This window comes from Balaenoptera physalus (assembly GCF_965194825.1).
Source record: "Balaenoptera physalus genome assembly, chromosome: 19".
In the NCBI taxonomy this organism is placed as follows: domain Eukaryota; kingdom Metazoa; phylum Chordata; class Mammalia; order Artiodactyla; family Balaenopteridae; genus Balaenoptera; species Balaenoptera physalus.
Window position 1 is genome coordinate 3,829,935 of NC_138900.1, and position 14,010 is coordinate 3,843,944.

The following is a 14,010-nucleotide window of genomic DNA, read 5'->3' on the forward strand; positions in this document are numbered from 1 at the left end:
ACTGTATTCAGTTTCATAATGGGTCCCTCAGCTGTCTTGTCCTTGATGGGATGACATTTTTTAATGTGTTGATTCTACTGGATTTTTCATCTCTACCTTTTCTAACTCTTTTCAATAACTGCCAGTTCTTCTATAAAATAATCCATATGGCTGCCTCCCTTTCTTTTTCAGATATTTAAACACGTTTAATTTAAATCGACTGTCGTATTTTCCTACTGATTCTTTTTTTTTCATATTTTTATTTCAGCAAAGTCACTCATTGTGCTGTTATACCCAAGATATTCACATCAAGTATGTTCTATATTTTTTTTCACCTCTTTATTGGTTTCCTACTGATTCTACTTCCTTGCCTAGGACACCCCCATGCGTCAGCAGACGGCTGTCCAAAGCACTGTCATCATTACTGGGTCACTGTGATGTCCATTCCTGTTAAAGGCGCTCCCCTCACACCCCCGATCTTTCCTAGAAGGCTTCTCCCAGGGCTGTGCTGGGCGTCAGGCGACCAGGGGAGACCGCTGCAGCCGCTCCTGCCCCGGGCTCTCCACCGTCTCAGACTTAGCACCTGCTCACGGCTGTGCCCTCGGGGATGGTCCAATAGGACCCTCACACTCCCACGAGGGTGAAAGCCCATGGCTGACAATCCTGGACTGAGTCTGTTTCATGCCACACAGGGGAGGTGGCTCAATGCTGACCACGGGCCTGGGGCAGTGAGCAGAGCCAACCCAGTGCCCGTCCAGAAACGCGGGGAAGGGGGGCCGCAGCTTCAGCCTTCACCTGGAGCCCTGACCCCTCCCCGCCTGTGAGGCCCTGGGTCCCTCTCTCTGTCCACACAGGTGGGAACCTCCTCCCTATGACCCCGTGGTGATCCCGGCCAGCGGGGATCATTCTCTCTTTATCTCTTTATCTGGTTCCCTCTCCATTTGGGGAATTTTCTTTCTCTTTTTCTGCATGTGTCTGTGGGTACGTGTTTCAGAAATATTCAAAATAGCATTTCTCAGTGTTAGGAGCAAGGAGGGCTCTTGGGTGGGCACCACAATCACCCACTTTGCCGTGGAGTCTGAGCCCAGGGTCCTTTCCTGTCCCACCCACTCCTGTTGTCACCTGCTCTGGAAATTAACAATGACGATCCTGCAATGAACCTGACACCACTGAGCTCACAGCCACTCCGAGGAGTGGGGCTCGTGACAAAACGCAGAGGAGGAAACTCAGGCTCAGAAAGGGCACAGCCCTCAAGGTTACAAGAGCAGTGGGGACAGATTTAAATAGAGACGTTTTCCTTCAAAGTGAGACCTCTAACTCAAATCAACGTCCCCTAAGCTTCCAGGCAGGATGACAGGACGGGGAGGAGAGCCCTGTCCAAGGATCAAGGGCCACCAAGCAGGCAGGAACGACTCAGGGGCTTGTTCCCAGGAAGGTGGGGCGGACGCTGTTTCAAGAAAAAGGGAGAAGTCCCTGAAGGGGGCTGAGATAGAAAGAAAACCCACACCGCGGGGCCAGGGGAGCAGGCATGTTTCCTTCCTTATTTCCCTGAACTTCTCCTCTGTGCTCATTGCCACGTTGACCTCCACTGAGCTGTAGGTAGATGTTAAACGTGCGTCTCTGCTGATCTGAGCTCTGCGGGGCAGCAGGAACCTGCATCCTCCCTAAAGCATCTCCAGGGCCTGGGTGACCCCTGTCCATGGTGAGGCCCCCACAGGGACGTGCTGATGGACGGGCTGAGGATGAAGGAGACCCCACGGCGAGGCTCTGAGAGGGAAGGACGCGCCCGGGTCACCCTCACCTGGAAGGGGCGTCTCAGGAAGACACCGGGTCTGTCATGGGAATGAGGGCCAGGCTGTCAAGCAGGGGCAGTTCCCCTTCCTGTGGGGCTGCTGACGTGACAGCCCCGTGACGGGGAGGACCAGTCTCCCAGTGGACACACCCTCGGGTCTCCGTCCTGAGGGCACCGTGGTCTCCTCCATCTGCACCGCCTGGACCACAGGGACGAGACGCCATGACCCCCAGCCTCACGGCCCTGCTCTGCCTCGGTGAGATGGAGGAGGGGGAGGGGAAGCCCTAGGCACGGAGGGACCCCCCCCCCCACAGCCAGGCTGCTCTGTCAGGAGACCCCAGGACTCAGGAGGCTCACGGGGAGGAGAGGCGCTGCTCAGGGTTCAGGGCAAATCTCTCACAGGGGTCTCTCTTCCAGGGCTGCGTGTGGGCCTGAGGACCCACGTGCAGGCAGGTGAGTGTCCCCAGGTGTCCCAGCTCCCTCCTGCTCATGGGGACAAGGGGCCACCCCCAGGCAATGGGGATGGGGAACAGCGGTTCTGGGCTGAAGGAGGGGGAGTCTGGGAGGTTTGGGGCTGAGAGCTGGGGACCTGGGGGTGAGGATGCCTTGTGACCCAGCCTCTGACGTCCTTCCAGGGACCCTCCCCAAACCCACCATCTGGGCTGAGCCAGGCTCTGTGATCCCCTGGGGGAGCCCCGTGACCATCTGGTGTCAGGGGACCCTGGGGGCCTGGGAGTTCTATTTGGATAAAGAGGGAAGCTCAGCGCCCTTGGACAGACAGTCCCCACTGGAGCCCAGGGACAAGGGCAAGTTCTCCATCCCACACATGACACCGCCCGACGCAGGGACATACCACTGTTACTATCGCAGACTCACTGAATGGTCAGAGCGCAGTGACCCCCTGGCGCTGGTGGTGGCAGGTGAGAGGACACTCGGGGGTCCCGGCCTCACGCTCTGCCCTCAGGAAGGGGGTCTGCTCTCAGGGCTGTGTCCCTCTCACAGCCCAGCCCTGGGGGAGGGGAGGGGGTGTGAGCCCCATTTCACAAGCTCCCTCCTTCTCTCCTAGGGGCCCACAGCAAACCCACCCTCTCAGCCCTGCCGAGCCCTGTGGTGACCTCGGGAGGGAACGTGACCCTCCGGTGTAGCTCATGGCAGGGACTGGACAGGTTCATTCTGACTAAGGAAGGAGAACCCAAGTCCTCTGGGACCCTGGATGCACAGCGACGCCCCAATGGGCAGACGCAGGCCCTGCTCCCCGTGGGTCCCGTGACCCCCAGCCACAGGTGGACGCTCAGATGCCACGGCTTTAACAGGGACACCCCCCAGGTGTGGTCAGCCCCCAGTGACCCCCTGGAGCTCCTGGTCCCAGGTGAGGAAGTCCCATCCTGGCCTCACACACTTTGAGGCACGAGACAGATTATTAGATGCTTTTCTCCCAGGATTGTCCCAGATGAGAGGGTGGGGTGAGGGGGGAGTGGGGCGCACAGGACAGAGACACAGAGTGTGAGCGACAGTGAGGCCTGGGGACCAGGATGGGAGAAGGGGCTTCACGGGAGGAACCAGCCCCTACAGCCCAGGGCTGGTCTTCCCCCAGGTGTGTCCGGGAAGCCCTCCCTCCTGACCCCGCAGGGCCCTGTCGTGGCCTCTGGACAGAGCCTGACCCTCCAGTGTCGCTCTGACGTCGGCTACGACAGATTCGCTCTGTCCCAGGAGGGGGGACAGGCCCTCCCCCAGCGCCCTGGCCGGCAGCCCCAGGCTGGGCTCTCGCAGGCCGACTTCCCCCTGGGCCCGGTGACCAGCACCCACGGGGGCCGGTACAGATGCTACGGTGGGCACAACCTCTCCTCTGCGTGGTCGGCCCCCAGTGACCCCCTGGACGTCCTGGTGGCAGGTGAGGAGCCAGTGGGTCGGTCGGGGACCCAGACTCTGCACAGGCCCTGCCGGGGGAGCCCCAGGTGGTGATGCCGGGACCAGGCGTGCGGGGTCCCCAGGGCGGGAGCGAGACAGAGAGAGACGGGGGTGGGCAGGGAGAGGAGAGACTCAGAGAAAACAGAGACAGACAGCGATGAGGGGCCTCAGGGAGGCCCTGCTGAGTCGCAGTTCAGAACCAGGGGGCGGGCAGCCGCTCACCCCCCTTCCTCTCTCTAGGATGGTTCCCTGACACGCCCTCCCTCTCGGTGCAGCCGGGCCCCGTGGTGGCCTCAGGAGAGAACGTGACCCTGCTGTGTCAGTCACGGAGCACAAAGGAAACTTTCCTTCTGTCCAAGGAGGGGGCAGCCCATCCCCCGCTGCGTCTTAGATCAAAGTACCGAGGTCGGCATTTCCAGGCCGAATTCTCCATGAGTCCTGTGACCTCAGCCCACAGTGGGACCTACAGGTGCTACAGCTCACTCAGCAGTAACCCCTACCTGCTGTCACACGCCAGTGCCCCCCTGGAGCTCGTGGTCTCAGGTGAGAGACCCTGACCCTGTCCCTGCTGACTCAGTCAGCTCAGGGCTCTGTCCCCTGAGCACTGTGGGCTGGGGTGTGAGTGAGGGGGCTGTGAGGGAGGGTCACCCAGAGAGGGGTCTGCCCCTCAGAGGCGCTCCCATCCCCTCCCACACCTTCTCACCTCACCTGGGATCCGGAACCTGACGACTGTAGAGGAGACCACAGGGCAGGTGTAAGGGAAAGGTTTGGTGAGGTGGGGACTTCAGGGTCAGCCCCACCCCCTTCCTGTCCTCATTCCCAGGACCCTCTGGGGGCCCCAGCCCCCCACCGACAGGCCCCAGTTCAACAAGTGGGGAGTCACTGAGGCCTCTCTGCTCAGAGGGAGCACAGGCCACCCCAAGGCAGTTTCAGAGTCTCTAGGAGGATGTAATGCCCTCAGATCCTCAAGGACAGGCTGGGGGTCAAGCAGAGACGCCAGGAGGACCCCAGGGCTCCAGGGGCTCTGAGGCTGGTGGATGAAGGGGGGGTCATGGAGAGGGAATGTCGGGGCCCATCCTGGGGCAGGAGCAGCAAGGCTGATAAGGATTGAAGCAGCCCCTGACCTCTGACCCCTGACCCCCGTCCTGACCCCCAGGAGGCTCTGAAGTTGGGCTCCTTCCCCCCACGGAGCCAGGCCCCCAGACGGGTGAGTGAGGGTCTGTGGGACCTGGTGCTGGGTCCAGGGGGGCAGGGCTGAGTTATGCCCTTGGTTCAGGCACCTGTGGAGACGCTGACTTGGACCCCCTTCCCTTGCCTGGGCCTCAGTTTCTCCAAGTGTAAAAGCAGAGAATCGTGGCCCAGAGCTTAGATTTCCTTCAGTTCTGACTTCTGGCTGTGACCCCCCAGGAGAGGAGGCCTCACAGGGAGGCCCCTGAGGATGTGACTGCATGGGGGCCTGTCCCCTCCGCTGCAGTGATGGTGGCATTGTACGGGGAGGGGGAGGGAAAGATGAAGAGTCAACTGCACACAGCCGGCCCCTCCTCCAGTCCCTGCTGTGGTGGGGGAGGGGAGGGTAACAAGGAAGGACCTTCGGCTCCAGATGAGACCCTCGGACAGGCCCCCCTGCAGATGAGAAGCCCCCAGAGCACAAAGCTGGTGTCCACCTTGGGCGGAGCGCAGCAGGAGGACAGCTCAGGGAGCCCACAGCCCTGGGTTCCAATCCCAGCTCTGCCACCTCCAGGCTGGGTCACCTGGGGTTTGTGAATTCCCTCTCTGTGCCTCAGTTTCCTCATCTGTAAAATGGGTGGAGTGGGTTAGAGGAGATAAATGCACAGACCCCAGCACAAGTCTGCACACAGTAGGCACTCAATTAAATGGCACCACTGGCTCACTCATGACATCACAGGTGCCCCAGGTCTCAAATGGCACCTGAGCGTTCTGATCGGGGTCTCGGTGGCCTTCGTCCTGCTGCTCCTCGTCCTCCTCTTCCTCCTCATCCGACACCGGGGTCAGAGCAGACACAGGAAGTCGGGTGAGTAGGGAACGGGGTGACCCAGGCCCCTGCAGGTGGTGGACTTAGGTCACCAGCCAAAGGGAAACCTAAGAGAGTTTCCCTTAGGTTACTAATTAATAATTAGGTTAAGAGATGGGCAAGGTCAGCTTAGAAAAAGATTGTCCAGAGTCTGAAACTCAAAAATCTAGAAAGAAAACACGTACTGTCAGCTGACATGTATAATTCAAGGTATTTTCCTCCTTTTCAATCTCATGAACTGTTGAACATGTACACAAGTATGAGTTCAGGCCTCCTTCTTCCCTCCTGAATCCCGTGTGAGGGGCGGGGGTCGTAACAGTCCCAGGGCCGAGCCTCTGTCATCTGCCCCAGCCCAGGGCGAGGCTGATTTCCACCCTCCCGCAGGGGCTACAGACCCACAGCCCAAGGACAGAGGCCTGCAGAGCAGGTAATTCCCACCCCGAAGACCCCCAGGCCCACCCCGCCCGCAGCTCCCCCTCATTCTCCCCCTAACACGCCCGCCTCCTCCCCAGCTCCTGCCCAGCCGCCGCCGCCCAGGACCAGGCCCTCTGTGAGCAGAAGAGGACGGGGTGGGGGACAGAGGGTTCTGGAGGCAGTGGGGGAGGGGAAGGCTGGGAAGGGGTGGGCTCAGGGGGTGCGGACTGAAACCCCACGCTTCCCCTCACCCCTGGGTCTCAGTGGCCCCTTCTGGATGCACTGCGGGGGCTCCAGCCCTGAGGGACCTCAGGGAATCCCGCCAAGCGATACACACCCTGTTCCGCCCCAGCAGATGCTGCTGTGAAGGACACACAGCCTGAGGAGGGGGTGCAGCTGGACCAGCCGGTGAGACCCCTGCTCCTGTCCCGGCCACCAAAGACCTTCTTGTTGCCAAACTCAGTCCAATGGACACGTCTCTGTCCTCGCATCCCAGCTCCAGCAGCGTCCCACACTGACCTCTCCTTCCGGGCTTCCTGGGTCGTCCTGCTGTGCCTCCACCCCTCCTGTTTCCTTGTGACCTCATGGCCCCTCCTTCGGGGTCCCCTTTCCTGGCTCCTTGTCCTCTGTCTGACCTTCTGGCATTGCAGAGAAGCCCCACGTCTCAAGAGGATTTGTGAATAAGTGAATCACCTGAAAGTCCCCAGGCCCCTCTTCCTTCGTTCACCCAAAAGTGGTGCACAAGGAGAGCACATCCCCCCGGCTCCCTGTAGGTGCTGCAGGTGCAGCAGGGAGCTCACCTGGTGGGGGAGAGAGACTATATGTAAAGAAGCAGGTAGTGTCCTAGAATGCAAGGTCCTGATAAGGAAAGTAAAGCAAGAGAAGGTGACAGAGTGCATGGTGGGGGGGCAGCAAGTGCAAAGGTCCTGAGGCAGGGACATGCTTTTGCCGGAAGATGGCTGTGCGGCTGGAGCCAAATGAACAAGAGAGATAACGTGTTAATACAGAAATCAGAACCGCAGAAAGAATCCAGAGGCTCCAAGGTGTTAGGAGGTCCCTGGAGTTTCCATCAGGAAAGTGACCTGATCTAAGGTTTTAAAGCATCACTCTGGCAACACAGCGGAAAGCTGATGGGAGGAGATCACAGTGGATCTAGGAAGTCCCCTTTCTGTCCCACTTTCTCCCTTCAGCAGAACAGGCGGGATGCAGACCCCCAGGAGGGGACGTACGCCCAGGTGTACCACTCAAGATCAAGACTAAGGCAGGGGGTGGCCACCTCTCCTTCCTCCCTGTCGGGGAGATTGCTGGACACGAAGGACAGACAAGTGGAAGAGGACGGGCAGAGGGACAGTCAGGTGGGTCCCATTCTGTCCAGGCGCCCAGGCTTCCCCCACCCCAACCACACACCCTCCCTCTCCCCCACCGCAGGCCGCCGCATCTGAAGCCCCCCAGGATGTGACCTATGCCCAGCTGAACCACTCGACCTTCAGACGGGAGACTGCACCCCCTGCCCCCCAGTCAGGGGAGCCCCCAGCAGAGCCCAGCGTGTATGCTGCTCTCGCCGTCCGCTAGCTCAGGAAGGACCCAGGCCCCACGCTCCAGGGAGGAAGACTGCACGGACCCCGGAGGGCACAGGAGCTGCCCGCAGTGGACACCACCTAACGACCATTAGCCTGGACTCCCAACCAGGAGCCCCTGGGACCTTTTGGGAGTCACCTGATTCTACCCTCAAAGATAACTAATATCCTTACATTTGGGAAATAATGCAACAGACTTCTCAATTACCAATGATTTTGAAAAAGAATAGCAAATTATTCCAAATGAAGGTAGAAGCAGGGAAATAACAATGACAAGAGTAGCTACTAATGAGGACAAACAAAAAGTAGAGAAAAATCAATAAAGCCAAAAAACTTCATTCTTGAAAACATTAATCACACGTATAAACCCTAGGCACAATGACCAAGGGAAAAAGAGAGAAGGCACGCTTTACTATTATCATGACGCTACGGCAGATCCTACAGACTTTATATAAATAAAGAATTTTATGAACAATTTATGCCATTATATTAGAAAATGTAGATGAAATGGACAAAAATTCTCAAAAATATAATTTACCAAAATGATGGACATTAGGATAAATAGAAAATCTGGATTGTTGTATATATTAAATATGTTGACTCTGTGATTTAAAATTTTCCCAAAAAGTGAACTCTGAGTCCGGAAAGCTTCACTGGTGGTTGCTTCTGAACACGTATGCACTTATGAAATACACACACACACACACAGACACACACACACATACCAAACTTACACAAGCTTCTGCAGAGAATAGGGAAGGAAAGGAATACTCCCCCCAACACCTTTTGTCGGGCCAGAAAAAAATTGAGACCAAAACTTGACAAAGAAACTACAAAATGGGAAAATCACAGGAAGCTCTGTTTTTCTATTTTTTGTTTTCCTAAACAAAATATTCACAAACAAGATTCATTGCTATATAAAATGAGTAATATATCATGAACATGCAGGTATTTTTTTTTAAGGAATGCATGGGTGGTTTCATCCTCAGAAGTCAATCAATACAATTCAAACATTAAAAGAAGAAATTTTAAAAATCATCATATCAACAGATGCAAAGCTTTTGATAAAATACATCACCAATTTATAATGAAAAAAACTCAGGAATAAAAGGGAATTTCCTATTATCTGTAAAAGCATCTTTTAAAATCTACAATAGAAATCATTTTTAAAGGTAAAAACGTGCAATCTTTCTGTCTGCAATTGAGACTAAGCCAAGAACGTTCACTATTACCCTTCTATTCAGCAGGCCTGGAAGAACCAACCAATTAAATAAAGAAAAAAAAGTGATAGGCACTGAGGGACGGAATAAAACTGTATTTCTCAAGATTATAAAATTGTGTGAGTGGAAAATCCAAAATAGAATAAGGACCTATTATTCGAATTTGAAAAGAATTTATCTAACGTCACTGGGAACATCATCAATATATAAAAGTCAGTTGCATTTCAGACTTCCAGTTTTGGAGCAGGAGAAAATAGAAGTATGTCTCCCTAACCCCCACAAAGCACAGTAAAACTCCTGGACTTTACATACACAACAAACATAAGAATACAGGCATAACTCCATTTATTGTACTTTCCAGATATTGCAGGGATTTTTTTGTTTTTGTTTTTGTTTTTACAAATTGAAGGTTTGTGGCAACCCACATCAAGCAAGCCTATCAGTGCCATTTTTCCAACAGCATTATTATTATTATTATTATTTTATTGATTTTTGGCTGTGTTGGGTCTTCCTTGCTGCGCGTGGGGCTTTCTCTAGTTGTGGCGAGCGGGGCTACTCTTTGTTGCTGTGCATGGGCTTCTCATTGCAGTGGCTTCTCTTGTTGGGGAACATGAGCTTTAGGTGCACGGGCTTCAGTAGTTGCAGCACATGGGCTCAGTAGTTGTGGTGCGCGGGCTCTAGAGCGCAGGCTCAGTAGTTGTGGTGCATGGGCTTAGTTGCTCCGCGGCATGTGGGATCTTCCCAGACCAGCAATCGACCCATGTCCCCTGCATTGGCAGGTGGGTTCTTAACCACTGCGCCACCAGGGAAGTCCCCAACAGCATTATTTTTTAATTAAAGTATGTACATTGTGTTTTTAGACCAATGCTATTGCACACTTAACAGACTACAGTATAGTGTAAACATAACTTTTATATGCACTGGGAAAACAAAAAACTGTGGGACTCGCTTCAATGTGATATTTGCTTTATTGCTGTGGTCTGGAACTGAACCTGCAATACCTCCAAGGTCTGCCTGTACTCTGAAGGGTAGAGAGAAGGCGGCAGACACACTAAGACTGCTAAGACCCCAGGAATGACACAGTGGGTGTCAAAGGAGACCAAGTAGGGTACCTGGACTGCCCCACCCACCTGGCAGTAATGAGCCAGTGCCCCAGCCACGTGTAAGAAAAGTCCTTCTATAACAAGATTTACATAAGACCCAGACTCTCAAAACATAATATCCAAAATGACCAGGTCTAATTTGAAAAATCATTTGTCACAACAGGAACCAGGAAAATCTCGTCTTGAGTGAGAAAAAACCATCCTTAACAGCTGCTAACACTGAGATGACACAGATTTTGGAATTTTCTGACAAGGATTTTAAAACAGCCATAATAAAAATGCTTTGAGGAGCAATTACACACATGCTTAAAATAAATCTAAAAAACTAGAAAGGCCCAGCAAAGAAAGAGAAGACATAAAGAACACAACGGAGGACTTCCCTGGTGGCGCAGTGGTTAAAAATCCGCCTGCCAAGGCAGGGGACACGGGTTCGAGCCCTGGTCCAGGAAGATCCCACATGCCGCAGAGCAACTAAGTCCCTGAGCCACAACTATTGACCCTGCACTCTAGAGCCCGCAAGCCACAACTACTGAAGCCCGCACGCCTAGAGCCCGTGCTCCGCAACAAGAGAAGCCACCGCAATGAGAAGCCCGCCCACCGCAACGAAGAGTAGCCCCCGCTCGCCGCAACCAGAGAATGCCCACGCGCAGCAACGAAGACCCAACGCGGCCAAAAATAAAACAAATAAATTTTAAAAAAAGAACGCAATGGATAGTTCAGATCTGAAAGATACAATAATTAAAATAAAAGGCTCCATGGATGGACGGACCCAACAGCAGAATGGAGGCAACAGAGGAAATGATGTAAAGATACAAGGATAAAAATTACTCAGTCTGAACACCAGTGAGCACATATTCTGGAAAAGCATGAGAACGGAGTCTCAATGACCTCACATCCCTGGGATCTGAGTCCTAAAAGCAGAGGAGAAAGAGGATGAGACTGGAAAACTATTCGAGAAATAATGGCTGAAATTTCCCCAAACTTTGCAGAAGCCATGAGTCTATGCATTCATGAAACTCAGTGAAACCCAAACAGGATGAGCCCCAAGAAATCCATGCCAAGACTCATCACAATCCAGAAAAAGAGGAAGAAGTTCCTTGAATGCAGTGAGACAGAAATGCCTCCTCACTGTGGAGGGAACCCGCCACTCACGTGACCTTGGACTTATCAGAAGGTAGTGGCACAACAGTTTCAAGTGCTGAAAGAAAAGAACTGTCGATCCCCAATGCTATGCATTGTGAAACTATCCTTCAGGAATGAAGGGGACATAAAGACAATCTCAGGTGAAGGAAAACTGAGAGGATTTATCACAAGCAGACCTACCCTTCACAGTAAGACCAAACTAACCCTAGGATGTACCCAAAAGCAGATTTTTTTTTAAGCCTTGAAAAGAACCACAAAGCTGAACGACAAAGTCATTTAATCAACTTCCAAAACATAGTTACACAGTCTTTAAAGAAAGGAAGCAGAATCTGTATACTTAACAATATAACTTTCCAGGGAATTCCCTGGAGGTTCAGTGGTTAGGACTCTGCGCTTTCACTGCCCAGGGTGCAGGTTCAATCCCTGGTTGGGGATCTAAAATCCTGCAAGCTGCCCGGTATGAACAAAAAAACAATATAACTTTCATATAACCCAGTGTATGGTAAATCAAAAACAACCCTGCGGTCAGGTGGAATAGCAGAGGTTACTGCTGCCCTCAAAGACTTAAGGGAGGGAGTGGTGGTGGCCCATCGCACCCCTGCTTAGTACACCAGCCTGGCCCCTGCAGAAACTGAGCGGATCAGGGGTGGTTGGTGGTGGAGGGCCTCAGACTTCACCCAGCGCTAAGCCCTGCCACAGCTGCTGTGCGGGATGCATATTTTTCCTAGAACAGAATCAGGCAGCCTTTGGTCATTTCTAGGCAGCTGTGGATCTGGTAACTAAGAAGCCGTTCTTCACCTAGGATGGACTGCAGTACACGTTCATACTTTGTCCAGAGAGAAATTAACTCTCCCTCTTTCACAGCACAGTCCAAAGAGACCCTCGGCATCGTGACATTGGGCAGAACATCCCATTTGTCCACAACGTTGATGACATCTTGCTAATTGGACCTGATGGTTAGAGGGTGGAGAGTACTCTGGTATGTATTCCATATGGTGGGAGATGAAGGAAGGAAGGAAGGAAGGAAGGAAGGAAGGAAGGAAAGAAGGAAGGAAGGAAGGAAGGAAGGAAGGAAGGAAGGAAGGAAGGAAGGAAGGAAGGAAGGAAGGAAGGAAAAGAAAAAGAAAGAAAGAAAGAAAGAAAGAAAGAAAGAAAGAAAGAAAGAAAGAAAGAAAGAAAGAAAGAAAGAAAGAAAGAAAGAGAAAGAAAAAGAAAGAAAGAAAGAAAGAAAAAGAAAGAAAGAAAGAAAGAAGAAAGAGAGAGAGAGAGAGGGAGGGAGGGAGGGAGGAAGGAAGGAAGGAAGGAAGAAAGAAAGAAAGGGAAATTAAAAGACGCAGAGCCTGCCAAAGCAGTGACCTTTATAGAGGTCCTATTCTCTGAGGGCTGCCAAGACACAGCCTGTGTAGTAAAGCACGTGCCATTGCACCTCGCAACACCTAACGCTGAGAAAGAGGCACAATTCTGGGTATGCATTCTTGGCTTGTGGAAGCAGCATATATCATCCTCGAGAAAACAAGTGACTTCTCAGGTTACTGAGAAGCTTGCAGGTCTGAGTGGAGCCCCCAGGAAGGTGGGGCTCTGCAGTAGCTTCAGGCTGCAGTACCAGGACCCCAGGTATCCGGGTGTACCGGAGGCTGTGTGAATTCTCTGCTGAGCCCCAGTGGCAGAGGTGAGGTTTAGCCCTATGGGTTCATGTCACCACATCCACCACCTGCAACAGAGAGCTAGACGCCACTTAAAAAACTGCTCCTAAGGACTTCCCTGGTGGCGCAGTTGTTAAGAACCTGCCTGCCAATGCAGGGGACACGGGTTCGAGCCCTGATCCCAGAAGATCCTACATGCCACGGACCAACTACGCCCGTGCGCCACAACTGAGCCTGAGCTCTAGAGCCCACAAGCCACAACTACTGAAGCCCGTGCCCCACAACTACGGAAGCCTGCGCGCCTAGAGCCCGTACTCTGCAACAAGAGAAGCCACCGAGATGAGACGCCCGCGCACAACAACGAAGAGTAACTCCTGCTCGCTGCAACTAGAGAAAGCCCGGGCACAGCAACAAAGACCCAACGCAGCCAAAAATAAAATTAATTAATTAATTAAAACAAAAACTGCTCCTGGCAGGCTCCTGGTTCCCAACAGACACTGACTGACTGACAAAGAGACATCAAGTGTCTGTGCAGCTGGAACTTCCCGTGATGAGCCGGGTGTTGTCATTCCCACCAAGTCATTGGGTTGCAACCCACCGTTGGATGAGTGGTAAACCTGTGGCCAGGAATAGGTCCGGAGAACAAGGTAAGCCCCACAAAGACAGGGGTTAGAGGCACAGGATACCTCCACAGCTACCTGTCATGGTGACACCCCTCCCTCAGCTGTCCTCTGCAGCTTTACGGCCTGGGTCACGTCTGGGCAGCGTCAGGTTTGGGGGTGGTGTTGCTCTACAGCCCTGTACCTGAAAGATACTGATGAGGGAAAATGCTTTCAGGGGGCAGACATCTGGGTGATGAACAGGATAACACCTTTTGTGTGTGTGGATAGAGAACAGGGTAGAGGGAAAGATGTACACAGACCCGGGGACGGGAGCAACCGCCCTGCCTAGACAGTCAGGGGAACTGAGCGGGAGGAGACAAGGATATCCAGGAAGGAGGAGTGGGTACAGGAGTGGGCACAAGGCACGTGGTCTTTCAATGAGGTATGAACGCCCCCCCCCCAGAGCCTCCCTGCAGACAGGGTCCTTAACAGCCAAGGGGACAGGACGCCTGGTTCTGCGGATGTCTGCCAGCCTCTGCCTCCTTGCTGACACACTGGGCCTTTGAAGGATGGCCGTGGAGACAGAGGTGGAGGCTA

At 53.3% G+C, this 14,010-nt stretch overlaps 1 protein-coding gene across 1 annotated transcript; it reads left to right on the plus strand.

Annotated features, from left to right (window-relative positions):
* The first annotated feature begins 954 nt into the window (after positions 1 to 954).
* Positions 955 to 12,203, plus strand: LOC309648155 (leukocyte immunoglobulin-like receptor subfamily A member 6). Its single transcript, XM_082436460.1, is given in 13 exon segments — positions 955 to 2,056; positions 2,059 to 2,224; positions 2,407 to 2,691; positions 2,838 to 3,140; positions 3,366 to 3,662; positions 3,920 to 4,222; positions 4,836 to 4,886; positions 5,586 to 5,711; positions 6,096 to 6,138; positions 6,224 to 6,261; positions 6,481 to 6,533; positions 7,316 to 7,360; positions 7,554 to 12,203. Coding segments are annotated over 13 exon segments (1,917 nt in total). The 5' UTR covers positions 955 to 1,993; the 3' UTR covers positions 7,698 to 12,203.
* The last annotated feature ends 1,807 nt before the right edge of the window (positions 12,204 to 14,010 follow it).